Raw genomic sequence first — 26,480 nt, 5'->3', positions numbered from 1 at the left:
AAGTCACAAGGTTTTTGGTGTTTTGGTGCTTTACCAGTGTCATAGGCACCAGAGCAGTACAGGCAGGTCACTGTCCCTGTCCTCTATATTTGAGCACACTGCTGGGTTTTCTTCTGTTCTGGTTCCTTGGGAAGTACTTTGTTGAAGAAATGAGTCTGGCAGCATGATCTGAAGATAGCAAAGGTATTGTTACTAGTCACATTTATTATTTGTATTGCGATGGTAGTGCCTAGGAGCCCCAGTCTTCGACCAGGCCTCCTATTAGAAACTAGGAGTGGATGCTGTAATGTGTGTGGAGCCAGTGCAGGTTGCAGCATGCTGGGATAATAGAATACAATAATTGTCTTGACCCACTGTAGGAGCAAACTTTGTTTATGCATGAGCCTCAGTTTCTTTGTGAACTCTTTGACCAGAGCTAGGTAGAGTGCCTTACAATAGTCCAGAATGATGGTGATGGCCAGAGAGGACTGGATGCTAGCTAGAGTTGAAAGAAGGTAGTTTTAGTGATTGCTGTATTTGAGTTTCCAGGGCCAGTCATGAGGCCAGCACAACCCCAAGGCTTCACTACAGCTGGACAAATGTCCTCCAATGAAGATGAGGTGGCGATGCTTGCCAGTTCTTTGAAATCTTTCCTTCTTTCAATGAATCTATTGTGTACTAAACAATGCCATGAACCCCAGTGAAGTTGCATACTGGACTAGACTGTACATGGTTTGTTTATTTTGCATTGATGTTTTATTCAGGTAGCCAGGTGTGGCTCCATGCTCACGTGACATTGTAACCAAGCCCCTAAGGAATGCCATTGTGTACATACGTGTAAATAAACATGCCCTCTAATTATTATTTTAATTACCTCACATGGAACTGTGCAACAGCAAATAATTGTCTAGGGTGTGACACTTGTCAAACTGGCACTCAACTGAAAAAAAATGTTGTCTTGAAGATGTAGCGTCTTGTCTTTTATATTGATCAAGTTTCTTTACATGCCCTAAGCTATTAAGGCTTTGGGTGTGATATTTGCTAGTGTGGGATCTTTATCTTAGCGATCACTTTTATTTATTCAGTGTCTGTTTAAAAAAACAAAAAACCCCTGCAAATAAAGACACATTTTTCTCATTAGTAGATTCTATATTTGTCGCTGATTTATCTTCCATGCCTATAATAACATGTACATGTGTGAAAGCTGCAGTCTTAGCCAGCACATTAGGGATTGAAATGGTGACTGTCAAGTTAAATGTGTGAGCTGTTACAACTTGAGCAAGAGCTCTGTTTTTGGGGCTATAACCAGACTCATATCCTCTGTGGATTGAGCACAGAGAGGGATCCTGTGACAGGCACTCACCAGTGGGTTACATGTGTATCTATAAGGTACGTGTGTCTATATTATAAAGTAGAAGTGTTTCTGTAGCGTAGGTTGGAACCAGCTTCCATTATAACGTTGTACTTTTGACACACACACACACACACACACACACATCCTGTAATTTTGGCCCAGAAAGTAACCTGGAAGTCAAAAGAGCATATTTCTGCAAAGAGTAAAGGAAATTATCAAATTGGTTTTTAGTTATAGACTATTAGAAAGGTTGACTTTTGCCTCATATTTCTGCATCTTCCTCTAAATCTACAACATATTATTGATGCAAAATCTCAAGACTTCCCCAAATATTTTTATACCTTGTTCTAACTTTTCTTAAAAAATCTAAAATGATTTAAACAAAAATAGGTTTAAAAACAGTAGTTGCATAATTAAATGTGGACGTCTTTATCCAGCTCTCCAGCTATTGTGCTTGGGACCTGTTTCCATGGCATCTGTGATAAAGCTTCTGTATTTCTTATGTAGTACTTCACTTTTTGTGTTTTCTAAAACCTGCTTTCACCACTTTAATAGGGGCATAACATGCAGGAAAAAGCAACTAATCAAAAACCATCACAATACTCATGAGTTCTGCAGTCCACAGTTTGTAATAGAGAGAGAACAAAGAAGATTTAGAAACCACAAAAGTCCATCTCATCTGATTACTGTTCAACCTTTCAACAAAACATCTTTACACACATAGTGCTGACTGCAACCATAACTCTGTTGTCATGCATTATGTCTGTGGAGCAACCACTTGAGATAATACTGTATTCAGGCAGGACTCCGAAACGAATACCAATATCTAAGAGAAAGTGTCAAAGAGGGGAAAAAGTCTCTCCAAACATGTGTGAGTCTATACAGCTCACCACCAAAAATCCATTTACATTCCAGAAAATAAGTATTTGTTTAAATAATTTCCTTTCCTCAAAATTCAGCCAGGGGATTTCTCTTTGACTCTTCCTCCTGGAATGATGATGTTTTTGCATCCCTATATCTCTTGGTTTCATCAAAATTAAATATATTTCAGCCCAAGGTAACTTTAAGTTACACAGTGAGATATTGCAGCTGCTGGCTCCATGATGGTAAACTGTGTATTTAATAAACGTATATTCCCCTTTCTAAGTGGGATTGCTTGAGATATGTCAGGAGCTTTGTGGAGAATGAGGCAAATATCTGTATAATTTTGATGAATATCATGTGCATTTCAGTTTACTTGTTTAATATTATCCTGCCTGACTCAAGGAGTTAAATCAAAGAAGGCTGTTAGAGGGAAATACACAGGAAGTGAAACAATGGCAAAGATAAGATAGGTCAGAGAGAATACCAAGGCTCCTTGAAGAAACAATGGAGATGCTGTTAATTGGGGGAAATACCCACATGTCTGGTTCCAGCTATACTAGCAAGGTTTATGTTTCGGGTTGCCAACTTTGTAATATTTAAAAAACTGAGACTCCAGCAGGAGTGCTGGAACCTCCCCTGCCCCTCATCTTCCTCATGAGGCCCAGCCCCTACCCCACCTCCTCCCTGAGGCCTTGCCCCCATTACTCCTCTCCCCACCTCCCTTCTCTGCCTGGGTTGGGAGAGATTTGCCTGTGGAGCCGGGGCTGGGAGCTGCAGCTGCCTGACACAAGTAGGAGGTGGCCCTGGCTGAGTAAGGGCTGAGGTGGGTGATGACACTGCGCCTCCCTGTCTCCCCTCTGACAGTAACTGGACTTTGGGTGTCCAATCAATAGATCTGACCGGACAGTGTCAGGTCCCCTTTTAGACCAGACTTTCCGGTCGAAAGCCCGATACCTGGGCCTGGCCATCCTATTTATGCTGCCCAGGCCCAAACATAGGACAAAAGGGGTTACTAAAACCTTAAAGATCCTGGCCTATGGAGGAAGGGGGGTTGAGTGGGCAGCAGCACGTGAAGAGATGTCTCTGACAGAGAGACACCCAGAGAGCATGCTGCAGCAGTGCAGCCTGCTTCTCTCAGCCCAGAGATACAGGTAGCTGGGTTAAACGGGGTTTTCCAAAACGTACAAGGAAGAAATAAAACATAGATAAGACCGAGCTGTATAGTCCTTTTTTTTTTGTTTTATCCCTTTTCCATGCCTGCTATTTGTCTTTGGGTAAATAAATAATATGTGTTGCTAAGATGCTGTTTTGAGTCACATTAATCAGCCATGGGTCATAGGTCTCCAAAGGAAAAGGGGCTTCCAGGAGCCAACCTAAGTTGGGCCTGTCATGGTGACACTGTGGCTGGAGGGCTGCTTCCCAGAGATCCAATCCAAGAGCGGTTGCACTACAGGGTTCCACCCTCTGAGAGAGGTGAAGGAAGCCATCCCTGTCACCTGAAGCTTGCATTCCAGAGGGACTGAAAGGGATCTAAAGCTCAGCTTACCCTGCAGCTATGACAAACCATATTAATGTGCTTATGGAAAGAAACCTTTACATTTTGTTCTCCTTTTAATTACGGAGGCAAATTCTGGTCGCATTGAAACAACAGGAGATTTTACCATTGACTGCCATTTTAATATTTGTATTGCAATACTGCCTAGAGGCCCTATAGTGCCGGGCACCGTACATATGCATAGTAAGCGCCAGTTCATGTACTGAAGAGCTCCCAGTCTAATTAGACAAAACAGACAGAGTTGGGGGGAAAGGAAATATCATCCCCATTATATAGAGAAATTTAACTTGGCCACAGTTGCACAGAGTCTGGGGGCAGAGCTGGGGAAAGAATATAGATCTCCTGAGTCCCAGTCTAATGACTGAACCCCAAAACTGTTATTCCTCCCTGTAGAGAAACAGTACTCTGGTCTGGGGAGAGGGTCCCTCCTCTGCTCCCTCATCCACTGCAGGGACATCACAATGTTTTTTCTTTGCTGATTTGACATTTTCTCCCCTATCCGTTTTTTACTTTCACTGTTCTCTTCTCTTCTCTTCTCTTCTCTCCTCACTGTCTCAGTCTCTCCCCACCATTTTCTCTCTCTCATTAATTTCTCTCCCTTTGACTTCTTGGGACGGGGTATAAAACACAGCTCTTCCAATGAATTTGTTCCTTCTGAAGGTGAGTGAGTTTACATCTCTGAAATTGGCCTTCAAAGAGAGTACTACAGACTTTTTAATTAATTTAATGAAACAAAAATAAAATGCCACCATAAGGAAAAAATGGCTTATTTCCCCTTTACTTTGCCTAAGCAGTGTGTTTGCAGATCATGAACACATCAAGCTCTAATGCTGATCTCACTTGTATTAGTTCTATGCCTATTTAACTCCTTTGAATCCAGTGGAATTATTCCTGATTACCCTGGTGTAAAATCAGTCCCTTTATCTATCAAACACAGCAGTGAGAGGTGATATTTTTCTTTCCCTGTGCTGCTGGTAGGTTCCGTAAACCCAGCTTTGTGGGTAGCTGTGACATTCCCTGAATGCAATTACAAAAAGCAGTAAGGTATCCACCCCTTTTGTCAGGCTCGCATGAACTCTGGGGCTCTAAGGAAAGGGATGCACTGTAACTTGTCTTTTCTTTTTCAGCTAAGAGACCTTTTCTGACTTGCCGCTATGTACCCAAGGAGCCTTCTTTACAAAGGGAATGTATTACGCCATGCTGGAGGCTTTCCATCACCTTGGAAAATAAAAACCTGGGCCTGATTTTCTTAGGTGCTAAGCACTCCCAGCTCCCTTTGTGGTCAACTGGAGTTGTGGGGGCTAGTGCCTGTGGAAACCCCAAACAGGCCCATAGGTCAGCTCCCTAGAGTCATCTGTGGACTAATGACCGTACTGAGAACTGGAAGGCAGGAACTTCTCTGTGAGTTCTAGGGCGTGATCTAAATCCCACTGAAGCAAATGGGCTACCATCTTCAATGGGCATTGGATCAGGTACATAACCCCAGCTCTGACACTCCCTCCCTTCTTGGCTTTGAGCATAGCACATAACCCCCTACTTCAGTTTCCCCATTGATAAAATGCTGGACAATAAATGCCACCTTCAAAGGGTGTTGTGAGGATTAATTGCCTGAAGCTGGTGTATATTATTTGTTTGTCTCAGTGTTTAATATTGCTGCCCCTCACTGTAGTAAACTTGATTAGCAATAACAAAGTCCCTAGTGACCTTCACATGGATGCTATCTCCCCTCCCTTTTCAGGGTATAAAAACTCAGTGCAGGGTAGGATGCTTTATTTGGGTATGTCTACACTGCAATTAAAAATCCATGGCTGGCCCGTGCCAGCTGATTCAGGCTTGCAGGGCTTGGGCTAACGGGCTGTTTAATTGCAACTTAGATGTTTGGGTTTGGGCTGGAGCCTGGGCTCTTGGAATCAGCGAGGTGGAAGGGTCTCAGAGCCCAGGCTCCAGCCTATGTCTGAATGTCTACATGGCTAATTTTAGCCCCATAGCATGAGCCGGAGTCAATTGCCCTGGGCTCTGAGACTTGGTGCTGTGGGGTTGGTGGGTTTGTTTGCTTTGTAGAAATACCCTTTGATACCCTAGGCCAGGCCATGGGGTGCCTTGAAAGACCCAGACCTTGAACTTGATTTGAAATTCTATAGGGAGCTAGCATAGGGGGTGAAGACCAGATTTTATGTATGTTCCATTTAGTGGGAACATTTGATGGAATTTAGTTGGAATTTTTCAAGGAGCATCACACAGGCCCCTTTTGTTCTCCTGAGCAAATGCTCACACACTGCACAAATGGAAGCACCAATCTTTCCACGTAATACCTGACACACTATAATTACATAGCAAAACTGGAACAAATAACAGCTTTAGAGATTACCAGCATGCATTATGGAGCTTCTGTCAGGGGACAGAAGAGAACTTTCTGCCTTAAAACAGATGGACTTTTAACGAAAGGTTGGTTAACTTGCTGGGGAGGAGAAATCCAAAGTCAGAGGTGAAAATAAGAAGTGAAAACAAAAAGGCAAACGAAAGAAAATGCACTGAGTAATAATTAGACTAATGCAGGATTTACCTACTTAGAGGTGTTTTTACTGCTTGTGTTGAGAGATTAAAGGCTGTCAGAGCTGAAGAGTCTCATTATCTGCTCAGAAGTGTATTGATACGTGTCAAAAGGATAACTGACATCTCAGAACCAACAGGTCCCCGTCCGCCCCCACCCTCCCATATCTGGATATGGAATCTGTAAATCATAGTTCAGCAGGTTCAGTTTTAATCAAAATGATCAAATTGAATGGTGTTTGTATTAAGCACATGTATGACTGGTGTAACGTTAACTGCATGGCAGATTAGGAATACGTATTTTATCAAAACCATGGGCCTGATTCTTCTTTCACTTACACCCGTTTTACACAAGTGTAACCCCTTTGGGTCTGATTCTCCACTGCCTCCTACCTTGTGTAGTCATCTGGATCAGTGCAAAATGAATGTAAAATGTTATCAAATCAGAATCCACAAACATTTTGCACAAGTGTAAATGAGGACACCAGGTGCCAGACAGTGGAGAATCTGGCCCATTGACTTGAGTGAGTCACACTCCTGATTTATAGCAGTGTAGAGGCTATTCTGGCTCTTTGGGTTTGTGTGTTTTCCCTAAACATTTCAAATACATTGTGAGCAGTTTATGCTGTATTGCAGACTGGGTTTGTTTCCATGATAATTCCAGCCCCATTTAAAATCTGCATGTATCTTCTTAACAAATTCCATTTGCTTTGCAAATTTCCTTTTTGATCTTAATCCAGAGGTGAACTTTTTCTTAAATATGAGCACAGTATTTCCAGCCACATTTTGGAATTATGCTAGTGGGGGGAATATACTTTTTTCCGTATGTTTGCTTTATTTATTTATTTAGTTGTTTTTTTTGCATGATCTAAAAAACTTTGAAGTTAGGAACTTCATATTTAGGCCTGCAAATACTTATTCACCCAAGTAACTCTATGCATGTTACAATTCATTGAGAACACTTAACTGTTTTCAGGATTGGAGTCTTAATTTCATTTATAGGTCTCATTTATGAAGAAAAGAATTCATTTGGAAGGAAATAGGTTTTTTTGATCAAACCTTATTTAATTATTAAAGTTGACAGAAACAGAATAATGCAATGATATATAAGCTGAAATACAGCTTAGACAGCTAAAGCAATTTAAAAAAGGAGGACACGATTCTTAAATGGAAAAGATTTGTCAAGCCTTACAGTAGATTATAGTATCGTATCTAAGTAGCTCGGAATTAAATCCCAAGAGGTCTTCATAGACCAATGTGAAAGATTCACAATAATACATCCAATTGCTATGAATTTCTGCAGTGCCAAGTTTTGGCTGGGAGACAAACTGGAAATTTTGTGGGAAAGGCTGTTGCTTGTATTTCTGATGAAGTTCAAACATTCTGCAAACTCTAGATCTCCAGACCGCAGATAACAAGACCTAAGAACTTTTGGATGATCATTCAGAAAGGAACCTGGAAACCTTTAAAGACTGCTCAGTGTTAATCATGACATTAATTACTGTACAAGAGGTTTTAAGTATCATTCTAAAAAATCATGGTGTGCGAAAATAATTATCTGTAATTGTGAGGTTAGACATGCACTTTAAATAGCACCATGCAAACTTGTGGTAGTGATGGAAAACAGCTATCCTCTGATGACTGTTCTGTTGCCTATATGAATTGGTTGTCCCAGTCCAGCATGCAGTGGACAAGGGTCAATACCACAAAATCACCACCACCACCTCCACAGACACCTACTCTTGACAGAGGCTGAACTGCTTAATCACCTTCCTCTCCAAAGATACTTTCCTTCTAACTCACAATTCAGGTACATTTGGTGAGGGAATGTTTGTTGGGTCTTGTTCTCTCCCTGCATTGTCAATCCAGCATATTTTTATTAATGGATATAAGGTGGAAAGAAAATGGATTAAAGTAAGAAGCACAAGATTCATTTATGATGTACCACCAAGCCTTTGGCACATCAAAGGCAAGAGTTATGTTATCAAAATACCCTATGCCCATCAGCCCTTATGCAGCATTTAGTGCCCTTTATTACAGACACCACTTAATAGCTACCTTTCATTCTAAACACCTTGAATTAACTAGATACAACGTTTTGGAAAAAATGAGTCACCGTGTGTGACTTGGATGTGTGACTTGGCTGCATAAAGAATTAGAAACTATAGCACTGCAGTGTATATCTCTTACTGGTTGGAAATCAGACTGTTAACTGCCAGGAAACAATTAATTTTCCATCTTTGCTATTTTTCTGATTCTGGTGAACGAAACCTCAGAACTCACAATGGCAAACATACCATCATTATCCCCTGTAGTCTCTGAAATACACATGTGGCCATTGTTTTTCATAGAATTCCTGCTCCTGCCTATGATTCATGAAGCCATAAAAACAGCTAATGAATGGGCAGTTACATAATTTAGAATGATGAAAAAAGAATCTCTGTGTCATTTCAATAGTGTTTTCTACTCTGCTGTACCTACAGTAAGAACTTACATTAATTTGGCATGTAGGGTTTGTTGTCCCATGCCATTAATTACTGTTTATAACATCAATAATCTGCTTGCAACCAGTTATTACTGTGGATAATGCTGTCTGATTTGTTAGCATTCGTTATTAAAGGAATTCTTACAATTGTTAACCTTCCATGCTAAGGAGAAGTAACACTTTCAAAAATGACTGAGGCATTTAGGAGGTAGATCCACAAAATCTCAGCATTTCAATGAAAAATATTCAGCATCCTGCCATCCAGTGGAATCCATACTTAGGCACGCAGGCTCCCTATACAATGCATGGGGAGAGTTAGGCACCTAAGAATGGGGTCCACAAAAACCAGCACGTTAAGCTAAGCTAGGCAATAGAAGAGGCCAAGGAGAGGGGTGTGCCTTAAACCCCACCCCAAAGGAATTTAGGGGTCTAAATCCAGGTCAGAGTTAGGGTGACAATACGTCCCGTTTTGGCCAGGATATGCTCTTAGCAAATGGAACAAATGCCCAGTTTTGCCAAAAAAGTGGGGTGTGCTCTCCTGAGGGGGTGCAGAAGAGCATTCAGGTGGGCAAGTGGTGACAGGAGGTGCTGGGTGGTGGGGCTCGGGCAGTCAGCTCCAACCTGGGGCAGCACGGGGCTCAGGTGAGTGGGGACGCCAGGTGGCTCGGGCCAGCTCTGCATGGGGGGCTCAGGCAAGCGGCGATGCCAGGTGGCTCAGGCCAGCCCTGTGCAGTTGCCTGTTTTTACTTTGGGAAGTATGGTCACACTAGTCAGAGGGAGGTCCTTATCGCTACTTCGGATCCACAGCCATGAACCATAGAGTTAGGCACCTGTGCTCTTTCTCCCAAAAAACAGAAGTGGTGGTAGCTGTACTCCTTTATAACCTTTCGCTCAGTGGTTAGCACGCTCAACCGGGATGTAGGAGTCCTAGGTTCAAGTCCCCCATCCTGCTGGATTTGGCACAGGGAATTGAACTCATATCTCCCATCTTTCAGATGAGCAGTGGGTTCTGAGACATGATGGGATGGCCTCTCATTCTCTTCTGTTGAAGCCATGCTACTATCCGTCAATAATTAAATACTCACTGAGCGAGAAAGTGTGAGAATAGCTGTATAGTGTGGTGGTTAGGACACTCAGCTGGCCTGTAGGTGAGCCAAATTTGAGTCCCTGCTCTAGTGTCTATTTAATTATTTATACAAAGTGGAACAGTTTCAACTGGAGAGATGGATGATGTGGGTTCAAGGATCTAAATATTTGGACTTAAGCTCCTAAAGTGGCAATTAGGTGCCTAAATCCCTTTGTGGATCTAACCCTGTAAGCCCAAATCTCATTGAAAGTCAACGGAACTTCAGAGCCAAAGTCCTGTTTTCACTAGATGCTTTTGAAAACTTTACTCCCAGTTTCCCGACATGGTAAGGGTAACTGAATGGTACAGTCCTCTAAATTGGAAAGGCTATTATCCCAGTTAAGTGGCTAGCGTGACCAATTGAAAGAAGAGGCTATTTAAAAAAAAGTCTTAAAAGACCGATTAAAGATTCTGATAAATACATATCTGGATTTCAAATTCCCACCATGTTTCGCTCTGGGTTTGGACCAATATATATAGCACAGCCACCTGCTCTTCCCCTGCCACTCCAAATAAATGTTGAGGGTTTGTGGTACCAGCAGGGCCGGCTCTAGACCCCAGCGCGCCAAGTGCGCGCTTGGGGCGGTGTCCCGCGGGAGGGTGGCAGGCGGCTCCGGTGGACCTCCCGCAGGCACGCCTGCGGGAGGTCCACCGGAGCCACGGGACCAGCGGACCCTCCGCAGGCACGTCTGCAGGAGGTCCACTGGAGCCGCGGGACCAGCGACCGCCAGAGCGCCCCCCGCGGCGTGCTGCCCTGCTTGGGGCGGCGCAAATCCTAGAGCCGCCCCTGGGTACCAGATTTTTTCTACTAAAACTACAAACATATAAATGATACCTACCACACTTCATATTTTTCTTTTAAAAAAATCTTTATTTGTCAACTTCTGTGTAAAACTTCTAGAGCAGTGGTTCTCAAACTTTTATATTGGTGACTTATGAATGCGAGCCCCTCCTTATAAATTAGAAACACATTTTATTTAACACTATTATAAATGCTGGAGGTGAAGCAGGGTTTGCGGTTGAGGCTGACAGTTCGCGACCCGCATGTAATAACCTTGCGACCCCCAAGGGTCATGACCCCCAGTTTGAGAACCCCTGCTCTAGAGCATAACATTTTAGACCTATTCATCACTTGGTTAAATACCACAACTCCTCAGCACCAGCCAAATACACTATTATTAAGGAGAATTTATGCTAATAATATTACCCCGGTTAAGCAGCAGTCATTACCATTCACTGTGTCAAGTTTTGCTTTCACTTGATGGAGTTATTCCAGTCTCTATGGCAGTGTAACGGAAACTGGAATCTGGCCAAGTAAGACTCCTGGAAGTTTTGCCTGAGTAAGGCTACCGGATTTGGCCCCGTTGAATTACTCCATGAATTGATTCTGCTCAGTGTGTTTGATTTTTTTCATTGAGTGTTTCTTCTTTTCCACTCTCTGCTCTCTCCCCCCCCCACAATCTCTCCTAAGAACATAGTAAATCCATAACAAATGGGTTAGAGAGCGTGTCTGAACCCACAATGTTAGTGCGAGTTCTAAGTTAAGCAAAACAAATCTGCCCATCTCTAGCATTTATACCTAATGTTCAGTAGCATAAGACCCAGGTCCTGAGTCTCTTCTCACAATCCCTGGTGTAAGTCAGTAATTTAGCTGAAACTGATAGAGTTATGCTGGCTTCATAGATCAGCCCATAGGTCTGGATAGTGGTGCTGTCTGCACTGAGTTTAGAGGAACCATGGGGGTGAGTACAGTCATGCATAATAAATAACTAGTTTTAAAATTGGCACAACATCAGAATAGGCATTTGCCCGAGAGCCACCTCCCATTATTCCCCTATTGGAAAGTGTCCTACGTACCCTGCTACAGTACACTATATACATGACTCATGGCAAAAGCACTTCACATGGGCGACCGAGGAAAAGCCCTGATGATAGTGATTATGAAATATGGGTAGCTACATTGCCTTTTAATTTCATACTCTGCCTTCCTCAGAAAATACAGCTCCCCAAGCTCTTTGCGAAACAGAGTTTGTGGCATGTGGCTGCCCCCTCTGGTCTGTCATGCAGAGGGTTGTTGTGCATGGAGGCATTTGAGGTAGACTGCAAAAAATCAAGGGAGTCTCTGTTGCACAACGTGGTAGGCCGAGGTCAGCCCCAGGACGCAGGAGGGCTGAGATGCCACCTTTAGGATACCTGAGGGCCCAGTGGAATTCTTATTTTCAGGCCTAAGGCTATGAGGCTTAAACCCCCCTGTAAGCCCATAGTTGGCTAGTCCTAAACTGGGGGAGGGTGTAAGTGAGGCTCAGAGGCACTGGTTTTGTTGGCATTCATATATGAAATCAAAACCCAGTGCAATTACTAGCTCGCCCTGCACAATCCTACTGCTTCCTGTGAACATTTGCAGCTCCTCTTGCAGGAACCAGCCCAATGGGGAAATCCAGCAACCAATGTGCCAAGGTCTCAGGTAAACAAAACAGGCTTTAGTTGCTCTGCAGGTTGGGGGCTGATGGGACAGATCTGTGATAACTGAGGCTGTCCCACACATTTTGTGTTGAGTGAAAACTTTGCCTGCAAGCTGAGCCTGCTTTGGAACTTGCTGCCTTCATCAGTGGGGCAGAAGGGAGTGTTTTATATTGAATTTGAACTGGTTTTCCATATGAATCGGTCTCAGTGTTTGTTATTTGACTATGTATGGGGAAAATACCATTTCCAGGCATATTCCTATTTGGATGTGACTATGAACACAGCCCAGTACATACGATGGGCCAAATTCTCCTCTTGATTACATCAGTGCCCTCTGGGTGCTTATATGGCTACCATAAATATAGTATCTTAGCACCGTTTGCATTGGCAGAAAAACTGATCTCCCTCTTCCCTTCAGGCACAGCCTAGGACTGAAGCCCCAGATCCATCAGAATTTCAGGACATTGTCAGATCAGCTTTTCCTTCAATCCCTCTCTCCCTGGCATTCTCTTCATCCCAGCCCAACCTTTCCCACTCACAGACTCTCAGGCTGTTCCTTCCTCCCCCAGACAGATTCTCCTTCCCAGCCCCTAGGGTGGACTCCTATTTTCCTCCCACTCCTAAGTCCTTGATCTTCCTGCCAATGGAGGCAGCCCAGCCCAACAGGCAGCTGGCTGGCACCACTTTGGCTGAGTACTGTGTTGTTGCCTGATGCTCTGCGTCTGACTCACTGCTGCATCCAGGCCTCCTCCTTTGGCTTCGGGGTCTGAATGCCAAGTTCTTGCCCTAATCCTCTCCTGTTTCCCTTAACATGGGCAAAGCAGATCCTTGGCTAACAGGTACCCTACATGACACACAGCAGATGGTCCCGTTTTAACGCATGGTCTTACTCTGAGAGGGGTTCAGGAAAAAACGGACACCTTGTAACTCATCAGAACATACCTGTCTCCCTCTCACCTCCTCCCCACCCAAAAAAACCCTAGTTCCATCAATCAAAGCCCCAGCCCCTACATTTGAAACTCCTTGAGCTACAGAATTTAGCTTCTACTCAGCTTTTCCATGTTGTTTGAGTGGCATTGCTATTGTTTCAGCCACCTGATTACAGTGGCTTCTTTTTGTAAGGCTCTGACTACAATAACCAGGTTTAACTCAACCCATAGCAGAATTATCCACTATACCCCAGTCAGTGACACCTATGCAAGCCTCATTTCCTTCAGAGGGTTTGCACGTGTCGCTGTGGTCCTGATTTGAAGACCATGGGCTTTTCATGGGCGATTGCATGGAAGGAAGCTTGAAGGAGCTTGTGGGACCTGGAGAAGCAGGCAGTTGGGTCTGGCATCATTAGTGGAAGGATTGTGAGGGAAGTAGGCAAGGTCAGAATTGTGAAGAGCCGTGAAGGTGAAGAGTAGAATGCATAAATACCAAACTGATAGATACCTTACCTAAACTATGTAGAGAATTTGCAGGGAGATCCAGTTAATAAGACTGCAGCACAGGAGTCAGGAAAGCTGGGTTATGTTCCCAGCTCTCTGCTACTGTTCTGCTGTGTGAACTTTGGCACAGTCACTTCCCCCGGCTGTGCCTCAGTTTCCCCACCCGTAGAAGGGAGCTCCTGGGACTTCTGCACTTGCTTAGAGGGCTATGTGTGAAATGGGCTACATAAAAGAGCTAAGGGTAATTTATCTTCTACATAGAGCGATCGACAGTTTTAAAAACTCTTGAGTCCTAGTACAGTTTAGACTAGCAGCTCTCGACATTTTTGTGTAACTCCTCTGATCATGGTGTGTGGCACTCACTCTGCATTTGTGTATATTCAAACTAATGCCAGAGATACAAGGAGACAACTAGAAAAATCCCTGTGTCTGTGTGAAATGAATATTTCAGGGATGACTAATATCCCTTTATGTAAGTTTACTGCCTGCAAAATGGTTTTAGATGTAACAGGATATCCCTGCACACATCACAGTCATGTCAGATCCACTGAGGTTAGGAAAAGAATGCTGTACCAGTTATCAGTGAAATCTTCATTCAGTGTAAACCAGGAATGCTTTCTTTTCTTGTGGTATGGCATACCAGGATAGCTGTTCTGTCTGTGGTCAGACATTCCCCTTCCAATGAACCTCAGCCCTATTTTCTAGGGGCTCGATCCAAATCTCACTGATGACAAAGCGAATATTTCTATTGATTTAAATAGGCTTTGAATCATGCTCTGGGCGTAGAAGAAAAGTACCACCTTGATGCCTGTTCAAGCCAAAGTCCTGCTTGTTAAGGCTGCCAGTTAGTTCAGTCTTGGTCCTGCTAGTGAAGGCAGGGGGCTGGACTCAATGACCTTTCAAGGTTTCATAACCTAGTCACAGTGAGTAGAATATGTGAGAGGACACTGTTCAGGAACTATGGGTTTGGCAGTGGTCACGTATACAAGCTTAGGTTTTCCAACCATGGAATTCTAAACATGTGGAAGTTGTGTGTAGTGTACTCCACTAGTGAAATCTCATTTGAATATTTTATGCCTCACCAGTTACCAGGGTTTAAGGCCAGCATTTGAGAGGAAAAAGATTGTATGCAGAGGAAGGCAATTAAAATGATTCAAGACTTCAAGGGCCTGAAAGTCTTCCTGGATTTACCCTGTGGAGCTTAGAATAAGGGAGACTAAGGGGAGATCTTAGAGAGGATGAATAAGATTTTAAAGACAAGGAAATGGATTGATGCCAGTAACAAGCTGTGTGACAAATGAGGTAGCCGCCCAAAATAGGTCATGGTTTGTGCTTAAGTAGGGAATTACTCTATAGCAAGAGCAATTCCTGGGAAATTATTTGAATCAAAGGTGTGTTAAATACAGAATACACATTGCCATAGGCGGATACAGAAATAACTGAAAGCCACAAGGTGGGTGAGGTAATGTCTTTTATTGGACCAACTTCTGTTGGTGAGAGAGACAAGCTTTCGAGCTACACAGAGCTCTTCTCCAGGTCTGGGAAAGGTACTAAGAGTGTCACAGCTAAATACAAGATTGAACAGATAGTTTAGCATAAATAGTTAGCACAGATTCTAAGGGACCATTCATACCTCTAGAGCAAGGCAGGGAAACCATTTCAGAACAAATTAGAAATTTGTGAACACGTATGTTGGTCCATTTCTTTGCATACAAAATGTTACATCCAATGTTAAAGTAATTCCAACCCTGAGGTAACTAAATCGACTAGTAATATCGAAGTTAAAATCATCTTCCTCCAGGGTTAATAGGAACAGAGCTGTGGGGGCTGTATGGTTTCGTCCTGAGAGTCGGCTGTCCCAGCTACCTTTGGATGCCTGCTGGGAGTCCCTTGCAGCATGCGGTACTGCAGTGGGATGGTTCACAACACTCTTCTCTGCAGTGACCTCCGAGGAAGGGCACAGTAGATAAGTTGTAGCGCTCATTGCAGGATACCTTTCTTCTCCTCCCCCCTTCGAGCACACAATACGTTTCCTTTCTGTCATTTCCTATTTGACTCAAGGGAATATTTATTAAGTCTGGCAAACCTCTTTCAGGTTTGTATGGCTCAATAATAAGAAACGTAAGAACATGACTGTCTTAAAACCAGTGATCTTACAGTGACAGCAACAAAAAAAGCAGATGTTTTAGCTTTGTGAACTACCATTATGCAGAGTCATCTGTGTCATAGGAACACTCAGCATCTGCCTGCTTTTGTCCACATCTCTCTGCCATGTATAGCTGAGGCCAGTTTACTGCAGGGGCTTCTTTAAGTTTATTTCCTTGCTTTATCTCTATTTTGTGCATGTGCATGTGCATGCATCTGATTTACTGCTGATGAAAGGTGCTGGACTGAAAACACTAGAGACCAAAGTCCACTATCGACAGAACCTGCCACACTCTGTTTCACGCCATGCGCTTCCACTCTTCCCTGGAGGAACAGCACTTTGGAGGCAAGATAGCAGTCCAGATTCAGTAGCCCATTCAGTCCTCAGCCTCTTTTGAGGGGTCATCCAGACGGAAAGTTAATGTGCAGCAAGCAAGGGTGTGAATGTTCAACCCATTAGCCCCTCCACACGAAGGCCATGTCTACACTACAAAATGATGTTGACCTAATTTACTTTGGCATACAGCCTCCACAGTGTGTGGACGCTGGGCTCCTTTTGTCAGTAGTGTGCGTCCTCACCAGTGTGGGGCATTGTGGGTGGCTCCTGAAAGCCGGTAACAGTCAATGTAAGCAATGCAGTGTCTACATTGTCACTGTGTCAACCTAATTATATTGACCGTGACACTATGCTGCTCAGAGAGGTGGTGTTAATAAATCGGTGTAGAGAGGCACTTACAGGAGCCGAATTTAAGTGAAGACACTTCCACAGGTAGGTCGACACAAGGCAGCTTATGTCAACCTAACTGTGTAGCGTAGACTGGGCCTAACTCCCTGGGTGGATAGTCTGTGCACAAACAATGCCTTTAGGCAATTTAGCTTCATACAGTTTAAAGTGTATTAAGCTAAAGTGCACAAAGGCACTTTTAGTAAGAGTGTCGACAGGGGGAGTTAGTACAGAATAGCCAGTGTGCTAAAAATTCACACTCTATTTTGCTGCGCACTTCCAGTGTAGACAAGTCCCGAGATTGCCTGCAAGGTTGCCCTTTGGGAGCAGTGGTGCCTCCGAGGGTGACAAGCTTTGGTTACTAACCCAGGCTTGCATGGTGATTTTTAAAAGCCTAGGCTTCCAGACTTTCCACTGTGGCCTTTTGTAGATCAGGTTAGAAAAAACACACACTGTTCTCTGTAAACATGGTTTCAAGCAGTTCCTTTGTGTGCAATTGCTGCTGTCTTAGTACTTAGTGCTCCGAGCGATCTTTCCTGACTGCTTTAACTTGCTATGGATTGTTCTGTCAATCAATAGAATATTTTAGACCCAACCATGAGGATATAAGATGCATCCCTGTTGGGATGATGACTAAAATTCAGCAAGAAGAGAATAAGATCCTGACTGGAGTATACAATCCCAGAGGGTGGTCTAGTTGGGCCTTCAAGCTTCAGGGGACTGAGTGGGGAGGAGGATGGAGAATGTCAGGATGAGTGAGACAGGAGGTTTTTCTTCTCTTCAGCAAAGTATTTACCCTGCATCCTGGTTACATGTTTGCATCATTTAATTTCATGCCCCACATATTTGACGGCGTCTGATCAGTAACGAGTTGTTGTTTTGGAAACCTGTGTTTCATAAACACCTTTCTTGTTTACCCATGTTTTTTATTCAATGTCCTTCTAAACAACCACCCGTGATCCTACTCCCCCATGTAGAAATATGCCAAATGTGATAAATATAATTATTAATGAAATCCTAATAGTTTACACTTGCACACGGCTTTCATCCAGGTTCTTAAGGTGCTTTATCAGATGGCTAATTATCATCAGTTACACACTAGACTAGCAGTTGTGACCTTCCTGTGGTCACACAGCATGTCAGCAGCCACAGCAGCAATAGAACCTGGGTCCCCTGCTCTAATCAACAGAGAATGCTGCCTCCATAATTAGTGATCTCTAGTAATATACAAGCGACGGTCTGGGACAAGCAGGAGCTGGCGGAGGTGTAGAAACCGCTTAGTTATTCAGGGATATACTTTCTCTCATTATATCGCCACTTCCACATTGTAATCCTTTGCACTTCTACAGCAGTATCCATCCAAAGACCTTGCAGTTGTTTTATAAATATGGGAGTGAATTTCACCCCTTAGTGCAAAGGCCCAGCTCAGATTCCTGTGCACCCCCCGAGTCACCGCTTAAGCATTTAAGGTGGTGTTATGTAATGCAAGTTGCCTTGTGTGTGCCCAATGTACTATGGATAAATTTGAGTCTCTGGACACTCAGTACCATGTGCTAGTCACCACTGTCTGCTGCTGCATGAAGCAGAGAAATATCAGTTATCATTCACAGACAGATCCTGCTCCCATTGAAGTTAGTGGGATAGGTCTCATCCTGGGAGCAGAATCTGGCCTTTCAGAAATTTCAGTTTTGCTTTAGGAAGCTGTGACATAGACTTTCCCTAGTAGTGGACGCAGTGGTTCTTAGTGAACATCTATGAAATAAGACAACCTGCTATTGATCCACTTATCAAAGCTGCTCTTAGTTGTTTTACAACAGGTCAAGCCAAACAAATAAATGCTGAGCAAAGGAAACCCAGTCTGTACCTAGTGCATTGTAATAGGTAAGTTTTAAAACAAATCAAAGCAGCTCTCGGGAGCTCTTGTCTGTACACTGCTACTTTTAGAATAGTAATCGGTGGCATTTTGGTTGCTCATATCAATTTGCTGGTATAAACTCCGATTGGTTATTTGATGCTTCATCTGAGGTGTTAGATGCTGCTCAAGTGCACTGTTCTCTCTTAGTGCTGATGCAGATACAGTAACTGCCTTCCTTTATTTTGCTAGCCTTTGTTTTTGGAAAAGGGATGTAAGTAGAGTCATAGTTTTTTTTTTAAAGGCTAGAATGGACCATTAGATTGTCTAGTCTGACCTCCTGCATATCACAGACTATACAGAATTTCACCCGTTACCCCTGCATTGAGCCCAGTAACTTCTGTTTGACTGAACCATATGTTCCTGAAAAGGCATCCAGTCTTGACTGGAGGTCATCAAGAGCTGGAGAATCCACCACTGCCCTTGGTAGTTTGTTCCAATGGTTAATCAGTCTCACTGTAAAAATGTGAATTAGTTTCTCTCTAGCTTCCAGCCATTGGTTCTTGTTATGCCTTTCTCCACTAGCTCGAAAAGCCCTTTAGTGCCTGGTATTCGAGATGCAGAATTATGGAGTGAGACTAGAGGCCTTTTCCTTTTATTTGTTTATTGACATCCTCATTCTATTTCAGCACCTTACAAATGTTGTGTGAGCCGTTTTCATGAACCTTGTGAAGTAGGCAGTATTATCTCCATTTCACAGACAGCTGCACTAATCATGGAGGACAACATGGTGTGTGTTTTGCCTGCATGATGGAGGTGCACAGGATTTATAGAGGGACAGAACCTGTCTGTGAAAATGGTGAATGTGATGTGTGGGAGGACTGAGGTCTGTTACCGGAGAATGCCTTAACGGGACACATTTTGTAATGATTTGTGTAGGATGAGGTTTCTTTAAAGCAACCATAACAGTTTTTTAACCAAGGTATTTTTCTTTGTGGACATTATCTTTCTAATCTAAACTGTCAGCACTATGGTATCTACACACTGTGCTGTCACTGCCATGGTCCTGTCATAATGTTGTGTCATCAAGTAGTGCTGGAACATCAATATGTTGTCTAGCTCAGAATAAATACAGGGCCCATTTTTTATCTCTTCCAGTTAGCAATAAGTGGAATGGATGTGAGGCAATCGGGACTCTCCCATGAAGTCCAGGGTGGGATGGCAGACTCGAGGAGAACAAGATGGATTTGGTTGGGTTAGAAGGAGGGAAGGAGATGACTCTGAAAGAGAGGAGAGGGAACAGGAAAGTTCAAGAGTGGAAGGATGGCCAGTGGTTAACATGGGTTTATGTCTCTGCTCTGCCATAAACTTCCTGTGTGACTTGGGACAAGTCAGTCTTTTTGTGCCGCAGTTCCTCATCTGTCAAATGGGAATAATAGCAATGCCCTACCTCACAGAGGGTTTGTGAGGATACATACATCAGACTGTGTGGTGCTCAGATATTGCAGTTATGGGGACCAGGTAAGTACCTAAGATAAGATAGATCACACATGGATATGCATCCAGACATTTTGGGGCTTATCAGAATGAATCCTCTGAACCTTTTGAGATTCACGCTGCACTACTAGCCCAGGATAAAAGCAGAACTAATTAAACCATTCCAAACTCTCTCTTGTTCCAACACTGTAAAGTACTTCCCTAATTCCCTCTGAACAATCCTCAGCAATTGATCTAACAGAACATCTATTCAAGTGAATGGAATGCAAGGACATACTTGGTGTATCCAGCCATTTTCTGGACGTTCTGAGCCAGGGAATTGTGCTGAGAGAGACACACACACACATCTGGTAGACCAGGATTGTCGCTTGCCCTGCTTACACACGTCCATTACCACGATTAGGTGGGTGCACCAGTGAAGAAAGTTGAGTCATTCTTTATCAGAACTTGAAGCAATTTCTCTTTCCTGTTGTTTATAAAATTATATTTCTGCTCAAGTTGAATGTCACTGCAGATGAACAATAAGTGGTTCCGATTGATTATAGTGATTTCTGCTGGAAGGTATAGAGAGCTTGATCATCTTTGGCCTTCATTGAGCGAGCCAGCAAGTTGGTAATAAGCACAAATGTATTCTCTAGCCGCTCTTGCTAGCGTAGCAGGTCTTATGAGCATTTTTATTGTGAACTTCTCTTTTCTTTGAAGAGTTTTTAACTTACAATGTAGACCGCCTTCCAGCCCTCCTCCACCTCGCCAGGATAAAAAATAAAAGTTGACAGTTTGGGAGATGCTTTCTACTCCCTTAGCTCAAAAATGTAGCACTAGCCTTAGGGCTTGATTTTCAGAGGTGTTGAGCCATTGACTTCAAGTAGCATTGTGGGTTCGCTTTACTTCCAAAAATCAGGCCCTTGTGGTCTGGAGTTTGCCTGAAGCAAACTGAAAAAAAAAGTCTGCTTGTCACATCACAGAGCCACACCAGATAAATGGTTCCTACATGTTCTGCTGGCCAGGCAGCTGCCGATTCTGCTGATCTGATGGAGCCACTGCGGCAAAACTGGCTGTGTTCTTCCTAATGGAATTTTACAAACTCTTGATCCATATTGAGGGCTGATGTTGTGTATTTATTTAAATACAAACAAATCCAGCTTAGAATGTAAATGACATCAAGTCAGCGAGGGTTGGGAAAAACACACAGCTGGTTGATCTGCTCAGTTACTGCCTCTTTCATCACTTCATCATGAAAATCAGGCACCAGGGAGTCCTGCTTTCCTGTTATCTTTTGAGTTTTGGGATAAGATAGGACAGGTGACTGGAGAAATTTAAGGCAACCGCTCTATATAATTTTGGAAAATTTCCATAGAAAAGCCAAGATACTAGACATCCATTCCTGCGCACCAGAATTAAGACTTAAAAGCTTATCTTCTTCAGTGTTCTCTTATGAATATTATAATGCTTGAGCTATGATGCTGTTTCTCTGGACAATTTACTGGAGCAACAAAGGATTTTTATACTTCCAGAGAGCAGAAGACCTATAGCCACACATATATTGCTGTATGATATCCTACAGCAGGGGTCGGCAACCTTTCAGAAGTGGTGTGCCGAGTCTTCATTTATTCATTTTAATTTAAGGTTTCGTGTGTCGGTAATACATTTTAATGTTTTTTAGAAGGTCTCTCTCCATAAGTCTATATATTATATAACTAAACTATTGTTGTATTGTAAAATAAACAAGGTTTTCAAAATGTTTAAGAAGCTTCATTTAAAATTAAATTAAAATGTTGATCTTATGCCGCCAGCCCACTGCTGGTCTGAGGTTCTGTTCACCTAGGCTGGCAGCGGGCTGAGTGGGGCCTGCGGCCGGGACCCCGGCTGGCAAGGGTCCAGCAGCCAGAACCCCAGACCGGCAGCGGACTGTGCGGGGCTGGTGGCCAGGACTCCAGACCGGAAGTGGGCTGAGCGGCTCAACCCACTGCCGCTCAGGGGTTCCATCCACCAGCTCCTGCCAGCCGTGATCCCGGCTGCCGGACCCGCTCACCCCGCTGCCAGTCTGAGGTCCCGGCCCCGCCCACAGACAGTGGGTACCTACCTTCTCCCTGGTTCTGGCCCATTCTCTTCCTCTCTCTGCACTGAGCTGAGGGTGGGAGTGCACTGAGCACAGGGTGTTAGCCAAAAGGGCTCGTTTCCCCCTGGAGCTTACCTAATTACACCAAGGAGGCACGGAGACAGGAAGACAAGTACCACACCCTTTATTGATCGGTCAGCTGAGCGGGTGTTCCTCTCGGCTAGTGCCAGAGAAAGAGACACACCTTACATGGCCAGCTGGCTGGCTTTTTATACCCCCCAAAAACAAACAGCCCCTACTTCTTGTCTCCATTATTTTTTGGACTAGAAGAACTGTATGCATCTCTTAGGGGATAATGGATATGCAGGATACATATATCATTTTGTGGGGGCTACAAGATACATCTGTTGAGGATACATTTGTCATTCTGAAGGGACACAAGATACATCCGTTGACCCTTTGTACTAGATACTTTGGATGCATACATGTGAACACAGCTGCACACGCATATATACTTGGGGAGCCAAACAAAACTGATAAAATAGCTGACTTAGGTAGATACACGGCCTTCAGTCTAATAAGTTCTGTAAGCTTTCCAACACAGTTTGGACAAGCATAACATAACTTTGGTTTACTCAGGCCTAATACGGAAAGGCTTCATTAGCACTATAATTTTCCAACAAGGGCTGGGGGTGAAGGGTCTGGCCAGGAGCTAGAATGAGGGAGGGGGCTCAGGGTTGGCGCAGAAGGTTTGGCTGTGGGGGCACTTACCTGGGCAGCTCTGATTTGATGCGAGGGGTGCAGGTGGGAATGTGGGTGGGGGGTGCAGGAGCTCCCGTTTGGTGCTCAGGGGGGTGGGGATGTGGGGGTGCACGAGTCGGGGCTGGGGGTGTGGGGGGTGAGAGAGTCGGGCTGAGGGCTGGGGGTGGAGGAGGGGCATACCGGGCTCAGGGCAGGGGTCTGGGGGGGTGCGGGGCACAGGGCTCAGGGCCTGGGCTTGCGGGGGGTGTGTGTGCGGGGCTCAGGGCAGAGGGCTGGGTGTGTGTGAGGGGGTCAGGGCAGAGGGCTGGGGGGGATATGTCCCTATTCCACCCCCTCTTCCCCAAGGCCCTGCCCCTGCTTCTCTGCCTCCGCAGCGAGCACGCTGACTCTGCTCCTTCCCGACCCCCCCCCCTCGCAAGGACCATCAGCTGATCAGCCGGCAGGGAGGGCGGGACGGAGAGGCGGAGGAGGGGCAGGAACCCAGCACACTACAGGAAGAGGCAGGGGAGTCGGCAGGACCAAGCTTCTGCCCCCTGACCCTTGCCCCTGCTCCCACGGGAAGGGGAGCGGGAGGAGTGGAGGGCAGAGAAGAGGGGGCCGGGCCGGGCTGGGCAAGATTTTTAATGGCACACTGCTGCCTGCCGGGACTCAGCGTGCCATGAAAAATCAGCTTGCGTGCCGTCTTTGGCATGCGTGCCATAGGTTGCCGACCCCGGTCCTACAGCGTGTTAGATTTGGGTTAATATGCCACTGATACGGAACTTCCTGAATATGAAGGTTTTAAGGCAGATCATTACTTTTTGTCTTTTATATGAATGTGGCTTTTCATTCCTGAATGTAGGTCTGATCTCTCTCTCTCACTGACGTCTATGGCAATCTTTCCAGTGATGTCACTGGAAGCTAGACCAACCCAATATGTGCACATTATGATGAGTCAGAGCCTGCAGGATGCTGACTGCTCTGCACTTTCATCAACTTACTGGGAGTGTCAGATGCTTTAACACTGCTCAGTACTGGGCTTTGTGTACCTAATTGCACCTCTCATAAATTTGGGGTGGATTATGCCCCAAAAAGTTTACTGGGTTTAGCATTCACTGATGAGTGTCCTCTGCTATTCTTTCTGTCTGTGTGTGTGTGTTCTTTAATCAGCACATTCTGCATACAGTTTTTGAGGGATTTCTCTCACACTTAAGGCAATCATCTATACTTTGTATAATTAATATTATAGCCCTTGCAGTTAAATGGATAGACTCTTTAGGGTCTTAAGTTTAGGGTTAATGCAAATTAAATGTATGCTTTAGAAATTGTTTGGAATTGCTTAAACAATAATCCCAGAGAAGATTTGCTCCAAGTATTTAATGAGACTGTCATCTGATGAGGTGATTCTCCTCTAAAAGTTAATACTTTTAACAAAGCAGGGGCCCAGTGATACTGAGCAGCAGTGACCTGTGCCCTGATACCAACTATTCAGCTGGATTTTTAAATTATAAGAATGTTTCTGTATGAGGGTCATGACAATACTAGGGAGTCATGGTTTGAATAATTAATTTATTATGGTGCTTGAGATCTGTGGGTGGAAAGACCCGTTGAAGCATAAAGTATATTGTTATGATAGACAATGTTGTGAGGAAGTGCTGAGAAGATGCTGTATATGGGGTGTTTTGTTGGAATGGAGCCACTTGGAGTATGAGGATTTTGTACAGCTGCGGCCCCTCAGATGTCAACATTGCTGTCAGCATCTGTATATATGCGTATCCCTGCACTCTTGGCTACTAACTGTATACTGGCTTCAGTAAATCTACAATTTGCAAATCCCTGCACTCTGATGTGCTACTGCCCTGAGAACTCAACATCCAAATACCACCTTGGATGTTCATTTTATTCATCTGACAGGAGAAGAAAAAAGTCTAATGCTTTAAATATTTCATCAGGAAACATTCCTGCTAGCTAAGTAATAACAGTATCCTGGGCTGCCGGGCACTTCTGACAGCTTATACGGAACTGGGTTCAGTTCTGACTGTAAATCGCAAACGCCAAGTAACATCTAATTAAAAATAGCTTTCTGTTGGGCAGCTGCTTAAAGTTAACCATTTAACCTTTTGTTGTTGTTGTTGTTGTTATTGCTTTTCAGAATAAAACATGAAAATATAGTTGCACTGGAAGACATATATGAGAGTCCAAACCACTTGTACCTGGTCATGCAACTGTAAGTACTGCCATTAATTAACCATCTTGTCAAAATTGTCAGCGTTTTTGTTTGTTTGTTTGTTTCTTTAACCAAGAAGTTGAGAACAGATTAGAAGTATGTACCGGTACTCATTTTGCTACAGGCTGAGAAAGACCCTGAAGATGGGTGAAGTGATGCTTAAAACACTATGGGCCAGACATTGATGCTCTTGCTGAAATTGTGTAATAATATTATTCTATGAATAGTCTCTGTCACAGTTTCAGGTAACTGCACCTGCATTCCCCTCCTCATGGTCTACCAAGGGCACCCACTCTAAGCTCCTGGCTCCTCAGCTGTCACCTTTCTTGGGAAGAAACCCCTGTCTCATTCCCTGCTGACTAGGGTATTAAGGCTGCACAGCTCCCTGATTTACACTGTGACATCTCCAGCAAGCCAGACTGCCTAAAAGGCCAGTGTCTGCACTTTGCTTTCCCGCTACAGGCTATGACCAGTGTATTGCTTGCAGTTATAAGTTACCACATAGCTCTTTCTAAGCAAGCACATGTATTCTTAAGGTGAAAGTATTACAGACAAAACACATTAAAAATATAAAAGAACCTGCATGCATGCGAAAAAGCTTATGAGAGGTCAGCCCCCAAGTCCAACCTTTGGCTCTGGTAGATGTTAGTCCTTCAAAACCACAACTTTATACAGCTCATGCCTTTGATCTCCAATCTCCATGAACAGGCAATCAGCAGACAATGACCCACTCCTCAGGTTGTAGCTTCAAAAGGCTTGGTTTTTACATAACTGGGGGTGGAGAATTTGCATTAACCTCTCCCTAAGTATTCCTCAGGAAATACACTTCACACTTATTGTGACCAAAGTCTATTCTTCTCTGGCACATTTTCAATATGGACCTTTGAACTCCCAAGCCTCACATCACATCTTCCCCTAAAAGGGTTACAGACAATCCTGGCTTATGGCTATATGACCTGTGGCATAATACATAAACGTTTCATTTTAACACAACGTATCCCTAAAGATATTTAAACTTAATAAGGTCTCCCAAGGTTATGGAAGAAATTGCCATATCTGTCAGTGTCTCGTTCAAATCAGTGGGGCTACTCACAGAGTAAAGTACTAGCTGGTTTGTGCGAGGGGATCAGTATCAGGCCCCATATGTATAAAATTGCTACAATTCAGTTGTCTGGGAACCAATCTAGGTTAGTTTTTCTCTCTCCCCTTTTTCATTCTTCTGTAATAAAAGATTGTAAAAGCAACCATAAGAATGAGCCCTGGCTGATGTAGTCTTTACTGAGATATAGAGAATCAAAGATGATAAGCACACATATGTGTATTTAAATATGGAAATGAGAAGATTGTACCCATTAGCCAACTGTGAAAGGAAATGTCTGCCCTGTCTGACCACTGTGCTCAAACAATACCAGTAGAGCAGATGAGG

At 43.9% G+C, this 26,480-nt stretch overlaps 1 protein-coding gene across 5 annotated transcripts in view; it reads left to right on the top strand.

The window, feature by feature from the left end:
- The window catches only part of CAMK1D (calcium/calmodulin dependent protein kinase ID), a 351,475-nt gene that overhangs the window by 184,455 nt on the left and 140,540 nt on the right, over positions 1-26,480 (top strand). For 4 of the 5 annotated variants that reach the window (XM_039519397.1, XM_039519401.1, XM_039519399.1 and 1 more), the window contains one exon: positions 24,980-25,054. In XM_039519397.1, coding sequence (XP_039375331.1) covers positions 24,980-25,054 — 75 coding nt within the window. Of the gene's footprint in view, positions 1-15,244; positions 15,263-24,979; positions 25,055-26,480 lie in introns of those variants that run through there. The other variant, XM_039519402.1, reaches the window with a different exon arrangement.

This window comes from Mauremys reevesii, linkage group 1 (genome assembly GCF_016161935.1).
Source record: "Mauremys reevesii isolate NIE-2019 linkage group 1, ASM1616193v1, whole genome shotgun sequence".
In the NCBI taxonomy this organism is placed as follows: domain Eukaryota; kingdom Metazoa; phylum Chordata; order Testudines; family Geoemydidae; genus Mauremys; species Mauremys reevesii.
Note: the sequence above shows the minus strand (reverse complement) of the source record. Positions and strands in the feature narration are given on the sequence as shown.